The 19292-nt window shown below is 44.1% G+C and overlaps 1 protein-coding gene across 1 annotated transcript in view; it reads right to left on the minus strand.

Annotated features, from left to right (window-relative positions):
* Positions 1-16264: 16264 nt before the first annotated feature.
* The window catches only part of enpep (glutamyl aminopeptidase), an 84366-nt gene continuing 81338 nt past the window's right edge, over positions 16265-19292 (minus strand). Inside the window, exon 20 of the mRNA XM_073043055.1 lies at positions 16265-16779. Coding sequence (XP_072899156.1) covers positions 16636-16779 — 144 coding nt within the window. The 3' untranslated portion in view covers positions 16265-16635. The remainder of the gene's footprint in view (positions 16780-19292) is intronic.

A 19292-nucleotide genomic window follows, 5' to 3' on the forward strand; every position in this document is an offset into this window, starting at 1 on the left:
GGGGCATTATGCTAAACAGATATGTTTACCCTTAACATACAAACACCTACCATTTGTTTACAAATCATAACAAAGTAACTTAATAATATCAAATTATAACAAGCTTTTTTTTACTTTTTACTTCTGGTTTAGGACCTATTTATAACTCAAGTCTCTGGGGAGGTCTTCTCTGCCCCTCCGGGTAACGTCTGTCCTGAAACGTTTGCTTTGGGGAATGAGTCTCCACAGTTACATCAGGTGAGTCCTCAGCACTGATGACAGGCTTATCTGTAGAGGAGGCTGATGTCGTCACATCAGGAGTGTTTGCTTCTATGTCCGGGGAGTCTGGACAAGGTGTTGTGTTTTTCACCTGAAAATCCAGGATTTGGTCCATGTGACATCTCCATACGTTCTCTCCCACCTCCACTGTATACATTGGTGGCTTGTCTATGGTGGAAATTGTACCCAGCTGCCACTTTTCAGTCCGGTAATCACGTGCAAGAACTGACTGTCCCACACTGAAGCTCCGTGTTGACTTAGCATTCAAGTGTTTGAACTGTCTGTTCTCCACATCACGCCGTACATCTGGTTTGAGAAGATCCATGTGGGACCTCAGTTCCTGTTCAGAACCATCATCACTGGAGTCTGGTCAGTGGTTGCATGTACTGCGTTACAATAGGCAAGGAGGAGGTTGTCTCTCTTGTGTTGCAGTGGTGGATTTTCGCTGTCCATTGCCTTGATGGCTTTCTTGAATGTCTGCACAAATCTTTCTGCCAAGCCACTTGTGGATGGATGGTAAGGGGCAGATGTAATGTGCTTGATTCCATTGTTCTTCACAAAACTTCAGAATTCTTCAGAGACAAATTGTCGTCCATTGTCTGTGCAGATTTATTCTGGTATGCCATTCCTGGCAAACATGGCCCTCAGAACTGTAATGGTCTTTTCCAATGTGGCTGTCTTCATTTTGATGACCTCTGGCCATTTGAAATGTGCATCAATGGCGATTAAAAAGATAGAGTCCAGCAAAGTCAATGTGCACTCGTTGCCATGGTGATGAGGGCCATTCCCATGGATGGAGAGGGGCTTGTGGTGGTGTGTTCTGGATCTTCTGACATCCAGAGCAGTTCTTGGTCAAGCCTTCAATCTGTTTATCGATTCCTGACCACCACACACAGGCATGGGCAAGACCTTTCATCTTCACGGTACCCAGGTGCCCGTCGTGCAGTTCCTGCAACACTCCGGTGTATAGCTTGGGAGCTCGTGAACAACTCGTGAACCACACATTAGTGTTCCCCGACACACTGACAACTGCTCCTTTCTTGCTGAGAAGGCTGGAAATAGTGTGTGACCACGCGCTGGCCATCCCTTTACCGTGATGTCATACACTTTTGACAATGTAGGGTCATTGCTCTTTCAATGAGGCTGTTTATCACTGGTAATTGTTCAACTATTGTTGTGTGAAAGACCTCTGCTGAATCCATTTGTGTAGTTATCTCGGAAGTCGGCAGTGGTAAACGTGACAAACCATCTGCGTGGCGATGTTGCTTGGTCCCCTTGTGTTCAATGTCATACATGTGACCTCCCAAGAAAAGAGACCATCGCTGCAGCCTTTGTGCTGTCATCACTGGAACACCTTTCCTTGGGTTGCAGATTGACACGAGAGGCTGATGGTCAGTCAACAGGGTACACTTTTGACCATACAGGTAGTGACTGAATTTTTTGACTCCACACACGAGGCTTAGGGACTCTCTGTCAATCTGTGCGTGGTTGCGTTCAGCTGAAGTTAGCATTCTTGAGGCAAAGTTTCCAGATGGTCTTTCTGAGCCATTTGGAAACCTGTGTGATAACACAGCTCCTATCCCATGGGGCGAGGCATCACAAGCCAGTCAGATTGGTAAGGAGGGGTCAAAGTGCATGAACACCCCTTCCGAAGTTATGAGTCTTTTAGTTTCTTGAAACGCTCTCTCACAGCTGTCAGTCCACTTCCGTTGTGTCCCTGTCTGTAATAGTGCCCAGTGGGTGTAGGACTTGTGGTAATAGTTCACTAGACCAAGATATGCTCTCAGCTGAGACACATTTTCAAGTGGTGTTGCCTTAAGCACCGTTTCTATCTTGTCTTGAGACATGTGTAAGCCATCCTTGTTGATCACATGCCCACAGTATGAGATTTCCTTTTTGGAAAATAACACATTTCTGTCGATTAGCTCTGAGCCCAGATCCCACTTGCTCTGGCAGACAGAGCGTAGATGCTCGGCGAAGCGGTCTCCCAATCTACGTCGGGTCTCACTGATATACAGGAGGCCACACCAGGAGCACTGAACACAGTAGGTGACACCAACAGACTCACAGGTGAAGTGTCACCTCACCTGGAAGGACTGTTTGGGACCCTGAATGGTAGTGAGGGAGGAGGTGTAGCACTTGCTCCATTTGCAAGGGTAGGTGCCAGGAGGGAGATCAGTGGGAACGAACAAATGGACAAGGAAGTCACGTAGGGAGTGATCCCTGTGGAGAGCAGAAAGTCGGGGGGGGGGGTGGGAAAGATGTGCACGATGGTGGAACCTAACCATTGCATGCTTTCAAACATGCACAGCTGAATATGTTTACAGGTATAATCTACAATTTACATGCTAGTTGCTAACAGATCAGTGCTGCTCAGACTGAATTAGGGTTGTTGATGTCCATGGAAATGATTGTGCTGACATTGGGCAGAACTTTATTTTGCCTTCAGCCTTCTGCCTGCATTAGTAACGCCAATGGCTGCATCAGCAGGGTTTCTCATTGGGAGAACTAACAGAGCAGGGGAAAGATGCTGGATGAGAGGAAGAGGGAGTGTCACAGCCAGCCAAGCTGTATGTGGAACAGCTTTCAACGTGGAGATTACACGAGGTGTCACACTTCAAGCGGGAAATGCTCAGAGATGTACGTGGCCTGTTTCTGCCAAAGTTTCATCCACAGAGCTCAATGAGATCTGCTTTCCTGGTGGTCACCATTCGAGTCACTCCGTTATTTATTCATGATTGGATATTAGAACTAAAGAATGAAATAAATCTGTTTCAAGGATCTGTATTGGGCCACGCTACCCCGCTTAAGAAATGGTATGGTGAGAGGTACATTGAAACCCCCCTCATTTACCCCAACAAGGTTCGTCTCCACATCAGAACTGGTGCTCAGTGGATTGCTGCACCAGTTTCCACTCCCAGTGTCATGGAGATGAGAAGAAACTGCTTTTCCCAGAGAGCAGTGAGTCAGTGGAATTCTCTGCACAAGGGAGCAGTGGAGGCCACCTCATTAAATATAATTAAGGCACAATTAGATAGATTTGTACATAGCAGGAAATTAAGGGTTATCTGCCTTCTTCTAATAGGTGGAGCTGAGTCCAAGGCTAGATCAGCCAGGATCTTATTGAATGATGGAGCAGACTTGATGGGCCAGATGGCAGACTTGTGCTCCGATTCCTTAAGTTTGTAGAAAGTTGTACAGCACAAAACTGGATTTTTGGTCTACTACAGGGGTTCCCAGCCCTTTTTATGCCTTAAGCAAGGGGTCTGTGGGCCCCAGGCTGGGAACCTCAGGTCTACTATGTCTATCAGTTACCCATCTGTAACAGGGGTCACCAACCTTTTATGCACCGTGGACCGGTTTAATATTGACAGTATTCTTGCGGACTGGCCGACCTGGCCGGTGGGGTGGGGTATGTTTGTTAATCACGACTGGAATATAGGTAATAAGTCAACTATGAGTCACTTATAAGTGACTAATACACTCAATTTTATTTCTAAAAGGGTTTATCTAACAAATTTAATATTAATCACACAGCGCATATTTTCCTCGTATGAACATATAAAATCATTGCAACACACCAATATTGTTGAATCATTGGGAGCCCTGGGCTTGTTTCCCTGCGACAAGACGGTCCCACCGAAGGGTGATGGGAGACAGCGATACTCGAAGGGGATCCTTATGTTCAGTCTATTCCACAGTTTAGTTTTTGTGGCTCTCGGCACTTGATTCTGTCCCGCTTGCTCACGTTTTTTTCACTCAAAAATATTCAACAGGTTTGTCTTTCAGTGCAGGGTGCTTGGACTCAAGATGCCAAAGCAGTTTTGAAGGCTTCATTGCCTCATTCGACAGCCTCCGGGCCCGAACTCCACCCTCCCGCCCACCCACCGCCAGACGCCTTGGCCAGGTGCAGCTGGTCGTGGGTGGGGTGAGAGGACAAGGTCAGGGCCGGAGGTCCCCGTGCGGGGGCCGTGGCGATCACAGACCAGAGAGCATGGAGGAATGCGACAGGGCGCGTGCCCGCTCCCCGTGTAGGTAGGTAGGATCTATCAGCCGACAAAACTTTGGCTTGAGGAATGACTTTCAGTAGATCGCAATGATGTAGCTGCTGTCAGGGTTACGAAACCCTGAGCCCGAATTAGGTCCTCTGCAAATATTTTAGCACTGGGTTCCCCATTACCCGAGGCCAACCAGTGATCCCTGGCGCGAGGGTATCACTGCACTTAGGCGACTGATGACCTTGCGTGCGTTCAACAGAGGGTGTGACAGGGAGTGAGGAAAGGGGCAGCTGACTCATATAGTTTCATATCGCCAAATCACATCACTCCCTCGCAGCCTGGTAGTACATGCTTTGTGGCCCGGTACCGGTCTGTGGCCTGGTGGTTGGGGACCACTGACCTATAACACATTTACCACTACATAGTGGTAAATGTGGTAAGCCTTAGCCTTAGCACTGAGATTGCAAATTAGCTACAAATCTCAGTTAGATGAGGGAGTTTTGAAGTTATAAAAAGTTTAGGAATGCCCCTTTTTTAAAAATATGGTCTCATTATAGCCTGCAGACAGAATAATGATGTTTTGCTACCTAGTCTCTTACCTAATTCAAAGGATACAATGAGTATGTGCTCTGCTTATTTGCCCTTAAGAAGGTGTTGATTGGTAGGTCAGCTCATACTGGTATTTCTCCAGTACCCAAAAGTAAAATGGTACATTGGTTTCTTTCGTCACACGTACAGAGGTACTGTGAAAATATTCTCCTGTAGAACCTTCATACAAAACAATTCATTGCAACAAAGTGGCAGATGGAATACAATGTCAGGAAATGTACAATAATGCATTTTTGTAAAAGGAAAGAAAGTGCAGACAATTATCTAAATGTAGAGAAAATTCAAACATCAGAGGTGCAAAGGGACTTATGAGTCCCTGTGCAAGACTCCCAGAAGGTTAGTTCACAGGTTGAGTCTGTGGTAATGAAGGCAAATGCAATGTTGGCATTTGGTTCAAGGGAAATGGAATATAAAAGCAAGGAGAGAATGCTGAATCTTTATAAGACACTAGTCAGACCACAATTGGAGTATTGTCAATAGCTTTGGGCCTCATATTTGAGAGAGTCCAGAGGAGGTTCACAAGGATGATTCCGGGAATGAAGAGGTTAACATACAAGGAGCATTTGCAGCTTTGGGCCTGTACTCACTGGAATTTAGAAGAGTGTAGTGGAAATGTTTCCGAATGATAAAAGGACTACATAAGGTGGACGTGGAGAGAATGTTTCCTTTGGTGGGGCATCCAGAAGTAGGGGGCACAGATTCAAGATTGAGGGGTGACCATTTAGAACAGAGATAAAGAGGAACTTTTTTATCCAGAGAGTAGCGAATCTGTGGAATTCTCTACCACGGACTGCGGTAGAGGCCAAGTCTGTGCATATATTTAAAGTGAACGTTGGTAGTCTCCTGATTGGTCCCAGGGCATCAAAGGTTATGGCAAGAAGGCAAGTGTATGAGGTTGAGTGGGTTTCGGGATCAGCCATGATGGAATGGTGGAGCGCACTCAATGGGCTGAATGGCCTCATTCTGCTCCTATGTCTTATGGTTTAACAATGCACTGAGGTAGTCCAAGGTAGAACAATAACAGAGTGCAGAATAAAGTGTTACAGTTATAGAGAAAGTGCAGTGAGGGGAGGTAGTAAGGTGCAAGGTGAACAATCTACCTCATCACATAGGAAACCGGATAGAAGCAGGATACAAGCTGTCCTCGAGTCTGCTAGCACTTACTTTCAGGAGAACGTATTTGATCGTTCTGAAGCAGCAGGAGAAGTGGACAGAATCCATGGAAGGGAGGTTGGTTTAATAATCTTCTTTGCTGTGTCAATAACTCTGTCACTTTCTTGCGATCGTGGGTGCAATACCAAGTCATAATGCATCTGGAGAAGATGCTTTCTACAGTGCATCAATAAAAATCTGATGAGGGTAAAAGGGGATAGGAGAATACTGGTGGTGCCTGGGCACTGGTGAGTTTCCTTGGCCTTAGTTGAATGATGTTCATTCCTTCAAAACTAGAAACTCTCAACCCTTTTGACCTCAGCATCATGGATGTAAACAGGAACCCCTTCCTGAGGTCAAGGCCAGTTCTTTTGTTGTATAGACATTGAGAGACAGATTATTGTTATGTCACCACATCACTAGGCTCTCTGCGTTCCCCCAGTACTCTGACTCATTGTCATTAATGATACGAGAGGAGGGGCTGTACTGCTGGGTAATGAGCCTGGCCAGGTGACTGACCTTTCACTGGGTGAACAGTGACCACAACTCCTTAACTTCCAGCATAGCTGTAGATAAGAATAGGCATAGTCCTTGCAGAAAAGTCTTAAATTGGAGAAGGGCAAATTTCAAGGGCATTAGGCAAGAACTAAGGGAGTTAAATCAAGAGCACCTTCTTTTCTTGCAAGTCCACATCAGACATGTAGAGGGTGTTTAAAGATCAATTGCGCAGAGTACAGGAAAGGTATGTTTCTGTTAGAAGGAAGGACAGAAATGGAAAGATGGAATCCTGGATGTCCAGAGAGGTGATGAACTTAGTCAAGAAGAGAAAGGAAAAGAATGCAAAGCCTCAGAAGTTAGAAACAAACAGAGCATGGGGAAGTGTGACTGTACCCCCTGACAATAAGTATTCCTGCTTGGATACTGTTGGGGGGGACAGCCTTCCTGGGGAGCAACAGTGGCCGTGCCTCCGGCACAGAGTCCATCCCTGTGGCTCAGAAGGGTAGAGAAAGTAAGAGAAAGGCAGTAGTGATAGGGGACTCGATAGTTAGGGGGTCAGACAGACCACTCTGTGGATGCAGGGAAGGAATTCAGATGGTAGTTTACCTCCCAGGTGCCAGAGTCCGGGATGTTTCAGATCATGTCCATGATATCCTGCAGTGGGAGGGAGAACAGTCAGAGATCGTGGTACATATTGGTACCAATGACATAGGTAGGAAAAGGGAAGAGGTCCTGAAAAAAGACTACAGGGAGTTAGGAAGGAAGATTACTGCCTGTGCCATGCGACAGTGAGTATAGGAATAGAATGAGGTGGAGGATAAATGCATGGCTGAGGGATTGGAGCAGGGGCCAGAGATTCAGATTTCTGGATCATTGGGACCTCTTTTGGGGCAAATGTGACCTGTACAAAAAGGACAGGTTGCACTTGAATCCCAGGAGGACCAATATCCTGGTGGGGAGTTTGCAAAGGCTACTGAGGAGAGTTTAAACTGGAATTGTTGAGGGGTGGGAACTGAACTGAAGAGACTGGGAAAGAGGCGGTTGGCTCACAAATAGAGAAAGCTTGGAAACAGTATGTGAGTGAGGATAGGCATGTGAAAGAGAAGGGATGCACTCAGACCAACGGTTTGAGATGTGTCTATTTTAATGCAAGGAGTATCATGAACAAAGTGGATGAGCTTAGAGTGTGGATCAGTACTTGGAGATATAGTGTGGTGGCCATTACAGAGACTTGGATGGCTCAGGGACAGGAATGGTTACTTCAAATGCAGAGTTTTAGATGTTTCAGACAGGACAGGGAGGGAGGCAAAAGAGGTGGGGGTGCAGCACTGTTGATCAGAGATAGTGTCACAGCTACAGAAAAGGTGGACGTCATGGAGGGATTGTCTACGGAGTCTCTGTGGGTGGAGGTTAGGAACAGGAAGGGGTCAATAACTCTACTGGGTGTTTTTTATAGGCCACCCGATAGTAACAGGGATATCGAGGAGCAGATAGGGAAACAGTTCCTGGACAGGTGTAATAATAACAGAGTTGTCGTGATGGGAGATTTTAATTTCCCAAATATCAGTTGCCACCTCCCTAGAGCAAGGGGTTTAGATGGGGTAGAGTTTATTAGGTATGTTCAGGAATGTTTCTTGACACAATATTTAGATAAGCCTACAAGCGGATTTGGTACAAGCGGTACTTGATTTGGTATTGGGAAATGAACCTGGTCAGGTGTCAGTTCTCTCAGTGGGAGAGCATTTTGGAGATAGTGATCATAATTCTATCTTCTTTACAATAGCATTGGAGAAAGATAGGGACAGACAAGTTAGAAAAGCGTTTAATTGGAATAAGGGAAATTATGAGGCTATTGGGTAGGAAATTGGAAGCTTAGATTGGGAACAGATGTTCTCAGGGAAAGGTATGGAAGAAATGTGGCAAATGTTCAGGGGTATTTGCGTAGAGTTCTGCATAGGTATGTTCCAATGAGACAGGGAAGTTATGGTAGGGTACAGGAACCGTGGTGTACAAAGGCTGTAGTAAATCTAGTCAAGAAGAAAAGAAAAGCTTACGAAAGGTTCAGAGAGCTAGGTAATGTTAGAGATCTAGAAAATTATAAGGCCTACAGGAAGGAGCTTAAGAAGGAAATTAGGAGAGCCAGAAGGGGCCATGAGAAGGCCTTGGCAGGCAAGATTAAGAAAAACCCCAAGGCATTCTACATGTAGGTCAAGAGCAAGAGGATAAGACGTGAAAGTATAGGACCTATCAAGAGTGACAGTGGGAAAGTGTGTATGGAACCGGAGGAAATAGCAAGGTACTTAACGAACACTTTACTTCGGTATTCACTAAGGAAAAGGATCTTGGTGATTGCAGTGATGACTTGCAGCAGACTGAAAAGCTTGAGCATGTAGATATTAAGAAAGAGGACGTGCTGGAGCTTTTGAAAAGCATCAAGTTGGGTAAGTCACTGGGACTGGATGAGATGTACCCCAGGCTGCTGTGGGAGGTGAGGTAGGAGATTGCTGAGCCTCTGGTGATGATCTTTGCATCAGTAATGGGGATGGGGGAGGTTCTGGAGGATTGGAGGGTTGCGGATGTTGTTCCCTTATTCAAGAAAGGGAGTAGATATAGCCCAAGAAATTATAGTGAGTCTTACATCAGTGGTTGGTAAGTTGATGGAGAAGATCCTGAGAGGCAGGATTTATGAACATTTGGAGAGGTATGATATAATTTGGAATAGTCAGCATGGCTTTGTCAAGGGCAGAGTGTGCCTTACGAGCCTGATAGAATTATTTTGAGGATGTGACTAAACACATTAATGAAGGAAGTGCAGTAGATGTAGTGTATATGGATTTCAGCAAGGTATTTGATAAGGTACCCCATGCAAGGCTTATTGAAAAAGTAAGGAGGCATGGAATCCAAGGGGACATTGCTTTGTGGATCCAGAAATGGCTTGCACACAGGAGGCAATGAGTGGTTGTAGATGAATCATATTCTGCCTGAAGTGGTGTGCCTCAGGGATCTGTTCTGGAACCCTTACTCTTCGTGATTTTGAGAACTGACCTGGATGAGGAAGTGGAGGGATGGGTTAGTAAGTTTGCTGATGACACGAAGGTTGGGGGTGTTGTGGATAGTGTGAGAGGTTACAGCAGGACAGCTGAGAAGTGGCAGATGGAGTTCAACCCAGATAAGTGTGAGGTGATTCATTTTGGTAGGTCAAATATGATGGCAGAATATAGTATTAATGGTAAGACTCTTGGCAGTGTGGAGGACCAGAGGGATCTTGGGGTCCGAGTCCATAGGATGCTCAAAGCAGCTGCGCAGGTTGACTCTGTGGTTAAGAAGGAGTATGGTGTATTCGCCTTCATGAATTGTGGAATGGAATTTAGAAGCTGAGAGGTAATGTTGCAGCAGTTTAGGACCCTGATTAGACCCCATTTGGAGTATTGTGCTCAGTTCTGGTCACTTCACTACAGGAAGGATGTGGAAATCATAGAAAGGGTGCAGAGGAGATTTACAGGGATGTTGCCTGGATTGGGGAGCATGCCTTATGAAAACAGGTTGAGTGAAATTGGTCTTTTCTCCTTGGAGCAACAGAGGATGAGAGGTAACCTGATAGAGGTGTATAAGATGATAAGAGGGATTGATTGTGTGGATATTCAGAGGCTTTTTCCCAGGGCTGAAATGGCTGCTACAAGAGGACACAGGTTTAAGGTGCTTGGGAGTAGGTACAGAGGAGATGTCGGGTAAGTTTTTTATGCAGAGAGCGGTAGTGTGTGGAATGGGCTAATGGCAACTGTGGTGGAGGTGGATACGATAGGGTCTTTTAAGAGTCTTTTGGATAGGTACATGGAGCTTAGAAAAATAGAGGGCTATGGGTAACCATAGTAATTTCTAAAGTGGGACATGTTTGTGCTGTAGGTTTTCAATGTTTCCATGAGGAGTATAAAGAAGCCAAAAAGAACTAAAGAAGGGAATTGGGAAATCCAGGAGGAAACATGAAAAGTCCTTGGTAGGTAGGGTTAAGACAAATCCGAAGGCATTCTGTAGACACATCGAGAGCAAGATGATAATCAGGGAGAGGATGAGACCCCTCAAGGATCAAGAGGAGAATATTTGCTTGGATGAGAAATATGTGGGTGAAGTACTTAATGAGTACTTTGGTTCAGTAGTTACCAAGGACAAGGACATGAAAACCAGGAGATCTGTGCTGACTGTATAAATATGTTAGGGCATTTAGAGGTCAAGAATGAGGAAGTGTTGGACCTCCTAATGAGTATTAAGGTGGATAAGTCTCCAGGGCCTGATAGGATTTACCCCAGGATATTGCGGGAGGCAAGAGGTGATAGTGCCTTGACCAGTATCTTTGTGTCCTCTCTAGGCACACGAGGTCCTGGAGGACTTGTGAGTACCTAATATTGTACATCTATTTAAGAAGGGAACAAGGGAAAATCCTAGAGTATTGCATATAGTTCTGGTCACCCCACTCGAGGAAGGATGTTGAGGCTTTGGAGAGGGTGCAAAAGAGGTTTACCAGGCTGCTGTCTGTTTTAGAGGGTACGTCTACCATGAGAGGCTGGATAAATTTGGGTTGTTTTCTCTGGAGCGGTAGAGGCAGAGGGGAGATCTGATAGATTACGACAGGCACAGATAGAGTACCTATTTCCCAGGGCAGAAATGTCTAATATCAGAGGGCACACATTGAAGGTGGGGGGGGGGGGGTTGTGGGGGTCGGTTCAAAGGGGATGTAAGGGATAAGCTTTTTCACTCAGAGTGATAGGTACCTGGAATGTGCTGGCTAGTACGGTGGTAGAGGCAAATACATTAGAGGCTTTTAAGAGATGTTTAGATAGGCACATGGATATGAGGAAGAGGGAGGGACATGGACATTGGGTGGGTAGGAGGGGTTAGATTTTGGGTTTTTTCCGCTTTGCTGGTTCAGCACAACGTTGTTGGTTGAAGGCGTGTTGTACTGTTCTACGTTCTATGGCGCTATCATCTGCACAACTATTTGGTCACGTTCGGGAGGGTACAGGAAGTCGAAAAGGGTAAGGGTGCAGCCCTGTGGGGCGTCAATGTCGATAGTAATAATGACAGAGATGTTGCTGCCGATTCGCACAAAGTGCAGTCTGTCGGTCAGAATGTCACCGATCCGGTCTCAAAGGGAGGTGTAGACTCCCAGATCTAGGACTTCAGAGATGAGCTTGCTTGGAATTTCATGACTGAAGTCAATAAAGAATAGGCTGATGTAGGTGTCTTTACTGTTCGGATGCTCGAGCAATGAGTGTACGGCCAGTGAGATGCTGCCCGCTGTAGACCGGTTGTTGAGGTTGTCTGGGGGGCTGGAGTTAATATAGCCTAGGATAGTGATGAGAGAGCCACTCAGCAGTGATCACTAAAGGAAAGTCTGAAATTACCTGTACATTGAAACGTACCATACAGCAAAATGCATCAGTGACCAATACAGGCCGAGGATGTGCTGGGAACAGCCCGCAGTGTTGCCATGCTCCTGCCGCCAACATCACATGCACACAACATGTGCACGCCAGGAAACCGGAGCACCCAGAGGAAAGCCAGGTGGACACAGGAGATTGTACAAGCTCCTCACAGCAGAGACCGGAATTGAACCGTGACTGCTGGCGCTGTGAAGCATTATCCTAACTGCCATGCTATGGTGCCACACTGTTACACTATCGTGCTGCCCACTAGCTTGTTTTATTCCACACCAGTGGTCAAGCAGGTATTTCTATGTTAAATTGACTGTCCTGTTGTACATGATATTTATTATAAATTACGCATTTAGACAGAGACATAACGCAAAGATTTTTACTTATGTATACGAGGGACTCAAGTGATAAAGTCAATTCAATTCAGGGGTACACCTCAGATTAAAGCAGGGAGAGGTAAAAAAAAATCTACAACTGCACTCACTAACTCATTTGCAGAGGAAGAAGTAGAGCTTTAGTGTCAGAACTCTGACAGGGTCACTCAAGGGCATCTATTTTTCTCATTTGAAGCCACTCCACGGTTGCTCTGGCAGGGTGCTTTGGGCCATTGTCCTGCTGAAAGACAAACTTCGTCACTGGTTTAAGCTTTGTGGCGGAGGCTAGCAGCTTTTTATCCAGGATCCCTCTGTATTTAGGAGTATTCATCTTCCCATCAATCCTGGCCAGGTTTCCAGTCCGTGTTGCGGAAAAGCATCAGCATAGCATGATGGTACCTGCACCATACTTTACAGTACAGATGACATTATCTGACTGATGTGCAGTATTAGATTTACACCACACAAAAAAGCAAGTATATCCTTGCCCATAAAGTGTCACTTAGAAGAAGCTGTAAAGATGTGGAAGGCGATATTGTGGTCAGAACAAAGGAAAGTGGAACATTTTTGCCTTAACATGGAGTGGTACATGGGTGAGAGAATGGAGACTCTCCACACAGTGCGAGAGCTTAGAATTGAACTCTGTCCCAGGAGCTCCACCAGTTGTGTCTCATCAGTCGAAGTGAAGAATATTGACCGATGCACAAGTACATGTATGCTTTCTCTACTCACTTTATACTGTGAAGCCAAGTACAGCTCCACTACCATATTTCAGTTTGCTGATGATAACCCTGTTGTTGACCAAATTAAATGCGGTGACAAATTGGCAAAGAGGGGGGAGATTGTTATTGTGGCACCATTGAATCAGATTTTCAATCCCTCACTGAACATCAGTAAAACCAAACGACTGATGATTGACCACAGGAGGAAGAAACGGGAGGTCCACAAGTCCGTTCTGGACAGGGTCAGCAACTTTAAAATCACAAGTGCCTTTACAAAGGAATGACAGCAACACCTCTGCATTCTTATAAGTTTGCACAGATTTGGCATGTCATCTGAAACTTTGATGAACTTCTGCAGATGCACGGTGGAGAGGATTCGGTCTGGTTACAAAGTGGCCTGGTATGGAAACACCAATGACCATGAACAGAAAAGCCGACAGGAAGTATGGATACAGCCCAGCCCAGAGGAAAAACCATCCCCACCACTGATGATGGATATTGCTTTCCTGAGCTAACACTTCTTGTAACTATACTCAAAGATCCCAGCATCCATGTCATGCTCTCTTCTCAGTGCTGCCATCAGGAAGGAGATAGAGGCTCCTTGGGTCCCAAAGCACCAAGTTCGGGTACAGTTATTACCCCTCAACCATCAGACTCCTGAACCAGAGTGGGCAACTTCACTGACTTCAAACTGAACTGATTCCACAACCCATAGACTCAATTTCAATGACTCTACAACTCATGTTCTCATTATTTATTACCAATTTTTCTTAGTGAATTTGCACATTTTGTTGATTTTTGCACGTTAGTTGTTTGTCCATCTTTGTTTGGGTGCAGTTTTTCATTAACTCTATGTGTTTCTTTCTCTCTACTGTGAATGCCCAAAAGAAAATGAAGCTGAGGGAGGCAGAAGAAAGGAAATTATTGGCCAGTTATCCTGACCTCAGAGGTTGGAAGATGTTGGAGTCAATTATTAAGGTTGTCACCTCAGGGTATGTAGAGGCATGTGATAAAATAGGCCAAAGCCAGCATGCTTGACTTCAGGGAAAATCTTGTCTGACAAACCTGTTGGAATTCTTTGAAGAAATAACAAGCGGGATAGACAAATGAGAATAGTGGATGTTGTATTTTCAGAAAACCTTTGACAAGGTGCCTCACATGAGGCTGCTTAACAAGATAAGAGTCCGTGGTATTACAGGAATTATTCTAGCATGGATAATGCAAAGAGTGGGAATGAAGGGAGCCTTTTCTGATTGGCTGCCAGTGAATAGTGGAGTTCTACTGGGGTCATTGTTGGGACTGCTTCATTTTACATTACATGTCACTGATTTGGATGACGGAATTGATGGCTTTGTGGCCAAGACTGTGTACAATATGAAGATAGGTGGAGGGGCAGGTAGTGTTGAGAAGCAGGAGTTAGCTTAGGAGAATGGGCAAAGAAGTGGCAGACAGAAAACAGAGTCCGGAAGTGTATGGCCATGCTCATTAGTAGAAGGATCAAAAACATAGACTATTGTTTAAGAAAATTCAATTACCTGAGATGCAAAGGGACTTGGGACTCCTTGTGTAGGATTCCCTAAAAGTTAACCTGCAAAACAAATTGCTGCTGAGGAAGGCAAATGTAATGTTATCATTTATTATGAGACAACTAGAACTAGGCTTTATAAGGAACTGGTGAGGCCTCACTCAGAGAATTGTGAGCAATTTTGGGACCCTATCGAAGAAAGGAGAAGCTGACATTGGTGAGGTTTCAGAGGAGGTTCACGAGAAAATGATCCCAGGAATGAAAGGGTTATTGTATGAGGAGTATTTGATGGCTCTGGTTCTCTGCCTGCTGGAAATTAGAAGTGAAACCTATTGAAAGATGAAAAGCCAAGATGGGGGGCAAGGACGGGGGGGGGGGGGGGGGAGGAGAGGACCAGGGCTTCAGCAGACATCCCACCTCTCCTGGAAGTTCCAGAAGTCTCCTGCATATTGATAGCGGCTCCCTGACACCCGCAAATTATGTACAATATCCCGGAAATCGATTTTTTTTGGAGAGGGAGCATCCAGATTGGTCTCTCTGTGCTAAGTAGACCTATCAGTTTTCACTGTGAGCAGGCTTTACAGTCGACCTCTCTCTCTTTTTCATTGTCCACCAGTTCAGTTTAGCGTCCTGCAGCGCCATAGCAGAGTGTTCCAAAAAAAGAAAATATAAAACGTATTTCACCCCAGACTACACTAAACTGTACCCCAGCCTAATAGGGGTCAAAAATAATGACAGTGTTGCTCGCTGCACTGTTTGCAACAGTGACTTTTCTGTTGCCCATAGTGGGTTAAATGACTGTGGCTTGTAATAGAATAAAACATGACTCCATGATAATATAGGTACATATTTTAATGTCACATTTTCTGCATATACCCAATTTGGTTTACAGATTAGACAAATCACTAAACAAAGTATTACATACACCCATGGAGGTCGACTGTTGGCAGGGGGGATATGGGGTTGGGGGGGTAGGGGTGCTCCCTCCCTGAAATGAGTTTTTGCAGGGTGGGATCTTTGCTTCAGTATTTGAATACTGAAACTATTCAAAGCTCCAAAAATGTTTTTAAATAAATAAATCAAATATCACTTTGAGGTGATTGGGGAGGCAGGGAGGGGAAATGAGGTGATTGGGGGGGCAGGGAGGAGAAGTGAGGCGATTGGGGGCAGGGAGGGGAAGTGAGGCAATGGAGGGCAGGGAGGCGAAGTGAGGCAATGGAGGGGAGGGAGGGGAGGTTAAAGGTCAAAAGCAAGCCTCATTCAGTAATAAAGCTTCCACGTCTTTGAACTGGATGCACAATTCTTGAACTATCCAAAATATTTTCATTGCTTCAAAATTTGCTTAACAATTGAAAGTATTCAAAGCTCTTAAAAATCCTAAATCACTTTGAAATCCCTCTACTTAAATTATTAATTAAATTATCTAATTTCAAAACAATAAATTTTGCTCATACGCAGCAAATGTAGAGGGATAAAACGGTGAGATTACAGGCAACATTAACACTGTTTTCCTCTCCACAGGTGCTACTTTTGTTGTTGATTATTCCCAACATTTTAGGTTCTTTATTATTTTACTTTTTCAGCAATTGTTATTTTACTTTTAAAATAGCAAACAATTAAGTTGCTATTGAAACTGCAGAATTCATTGTTTCCATTTAAAGTAAATTGAGAGATACAAATAAAACCAACAGCTTGCAAGTTATTTCATCAAATGTTCACATTATTTATTTTGTTTGATTCCACTATAACAGCAGTCCCGCTTGTATTTTCTGCAGTAAGGACAACACATGGCTCATTCCAGTTTAATTGTTTGCATTGTAAACAAAGTCATCATAAGGCACAGTAATTGCAATCAGGAGAACAAAGTGCAGCTCCTAAATATTTGCAAAAACCACTTTGGATTATCAGGCCATAATTAAAATATAGATTTTTTAAAATGGTAATTTCCATAAAACTTCCAAAAAAAAACAAAATTGTACATGACTCAAACGCTACTGCGGTAGATTTCCTTACTTTGTATTTAAACAGTGACAATTGTTTCCACTGGGAATTTGCAATAACCTTACGTTTTCAGACGTTGCTTTCCAGCCATTGGAGTATGTCACGCGAGTTTTTGTTTAACCACTCTACATTTGTCTGCACAGTTTCAAGAGCTTGTTTACGAGGAGTTTCTCCTGCTCCAGCGTCTGGATACTTTGCAAAGAAGTCTTTCATCTTAAATATACAAATATGAATTAAATAAATTGGGGAAAAATTGCTAGTCAAAATAATTACCTCCTTCCCCCTAATCCACATAAAAGGCTCCCCTTTCTTCGTTCACTCTTCCAAACTCTATATTCAATAGATCATTATCTACTAATGCATACTCACCAGCCATCAAAACTTCCCTCTCTGTCTTAGCACTCCAGAGGGACTGATCTTACTGTGTATCCTGAACTATACCTCAAAACAGCCCCAATACTCCCCCAATCTGATGGCATCTTCCTAATAAGTGGAAGTGTTGCTTTCACTGCTTTCTTCCCATTTAAGACTGTAAGATATAGGAGCAGAATTAGGCCATTTGGCCCATCATGTTTCCTCCACTATTTCATCATGGGTGATCCATTTCTCTCTTAGCCCTAATCTCCTGCCTTCTCCCTGTATCTCTTCATGCCCTGTCTAATCAAGAATCTATCAATATCAACCTTTGCCTTAAATATACCCAATAAATGGTCAAATGGATGCAGTACATCTGTGAAAACAAATAGCAGATCAAAAAAGGAGCATTAAACCACCTCAGAAACAGATAGAAAGTTGTTGAGTGAATAGGGATTGTATCTGCTTATTACAATTGAAGTTGATGTAGATATCTTTGTTGGAGAAGATTATGGTTCCTTGCAGGTTTATTGGAACATACTGTGTGTTTATTTTTCTTTAAAGGGGAAGATGTGTTATTATGTGTGTACATAATAGAGAACTTAATTCCCAGTGGGCAATGCAGGCAGTTCACCACTGAACTGGAAGTCATAATGGTGAAGCTGGTCGCACGTGCTCAGTGCTGAGCTGAAGCAGTTTTGTAAATAAAATGTGCTAGTGTTTATGTACACCAAATTTGTCTATATTAAGAACAAACATGACAACAACTCCCTCCCACCCACTCATCATAATTCCTATGAGCAGAGGCCCAGAGTCATCTAACGCTCCTCATATGCCTTACAAGCCTGGAATCATTTTCCTGAGTATCCTTTGAACTCATGTCAGGAAATCCCTAACATACAGTACCCTAACACACCTTGCTATGTAAAAATCAGCAACTGCAGTCATCTTCAAATAAATCTACCTTGTTAAGACCTTACACTTTAGCATCTTGCTGCACATTTTCTGTAAGTCACTTTATTTTGCATTCTGTTATTGGTTTCTCTTGTGTTACCTCAATGCACTTTTGTGATGAAATGCACTGTAGGAACGGCATGAAAAACAATGTGTTGTTCACTCCACCCCAGTACATGTGACAATAATAAACCGATTTTCCTATTACATACAAGTGATCACTTTTTTTGGACATCATGATCCTCTATGCACTTCTTGTGTTAATAATCCAACTCATTCTGTGTGCTTGCTGTCCAACACAAGAAGCTCCTTTATGTTTGCTATTTCAAAGCCTCTGACTTAACACTAGCAAATCATTATCAAGGCTTCCGTTTTCCCATCATAAAAACTTACATCTGTAGAATACACCAGTCCCAATGCAAAAATCATCGACTTGAGATTTTAGCCATTTCGCTCTCCACTCCGATATAAATATAACAATAACCATGGGTACCTGTAACCTCTATATACATTGGATCAATCTCATCCTCGAGAGTGAACATGCCTTGGAGGGTTTCTTACACTGTGGAACTCACTAAGTAATGGGTATTTTAGATAGGAACGTGATAGGATAATGGCCCCAGCTAAAAAACCCCCCAGTGAAGATCATCAAAATATATCAGAATTTCATAAGAGTAATTTGATCTACAGCTAAGGGCAGTTATAAAGATATAAGGGAGAGTTGGCTGAAATAGACTGGGGAAAATACATTAAAAGTTAAAATTATAGATGAGCAGTGATCCATAGAAACATAGAAAACCTACAGCACAATACAGGCCCTGTGGCCCTCAAAGCTGTGCCTGAGAAATTACCTAGAGCTACCCATAGTCCTCTATTTTTCTAAGCACCGTGTAGCTGTCCAGGAGTCTCTTAAAAGACCCTATCGTTTCTGCTTCCAATACTGCCACCGGCAGCCCATTCCACACAATCTTCACTCTCCGAATAAAAAAACTTACCCCTGACATCTCCTCTGTACCTACTTCCAAGCACCTTAAAACTATACCTTCTTGTGCTAGCTATTTCAGCCCTGGGAAAAAGCCTCTGACTATCCACACGATCAATGCCTCTCATCATCTTGTACACCTCTATCAGGTCACCTCTCATCCTCTTTCGCTCTAAGAAGAAAAGGCCGAGTCCACTCAACCTGTTCTCGTAAGGCTGCTCCCCAATCCAGACAACATCCTTGTAAATCTCCAATGCACCCTTTCTATGGCTTCCACATCCTTCCTGTAGTGAGGTGACCACAGTACTCCAAGTAGGGTCTGACCAGGGGCCTATATAGCTGCAATATAGTCCTATATAGGGTCCTATATAGGTAATACAGTCCTATATTACCTCTTGGCTCTTAAACTCAATTCCATTATTGATGAAGACCAATG

Source organism: Hemitrygon akajei, chromosome 4 (genome assembly GCF_048418815.1).
Source record: "Hemitrygon akajei chromosome 4, sHemAka1.3, whole genome shotgun sequence".
Taxonomy (NCBI): domain Eukaryota; kingdom Metazoa; phylum Chordata; class Chondrichthyes; order Myliobatiformes; family Dasyatidae; genus Hemitrygon; species Hemitrygon akajei.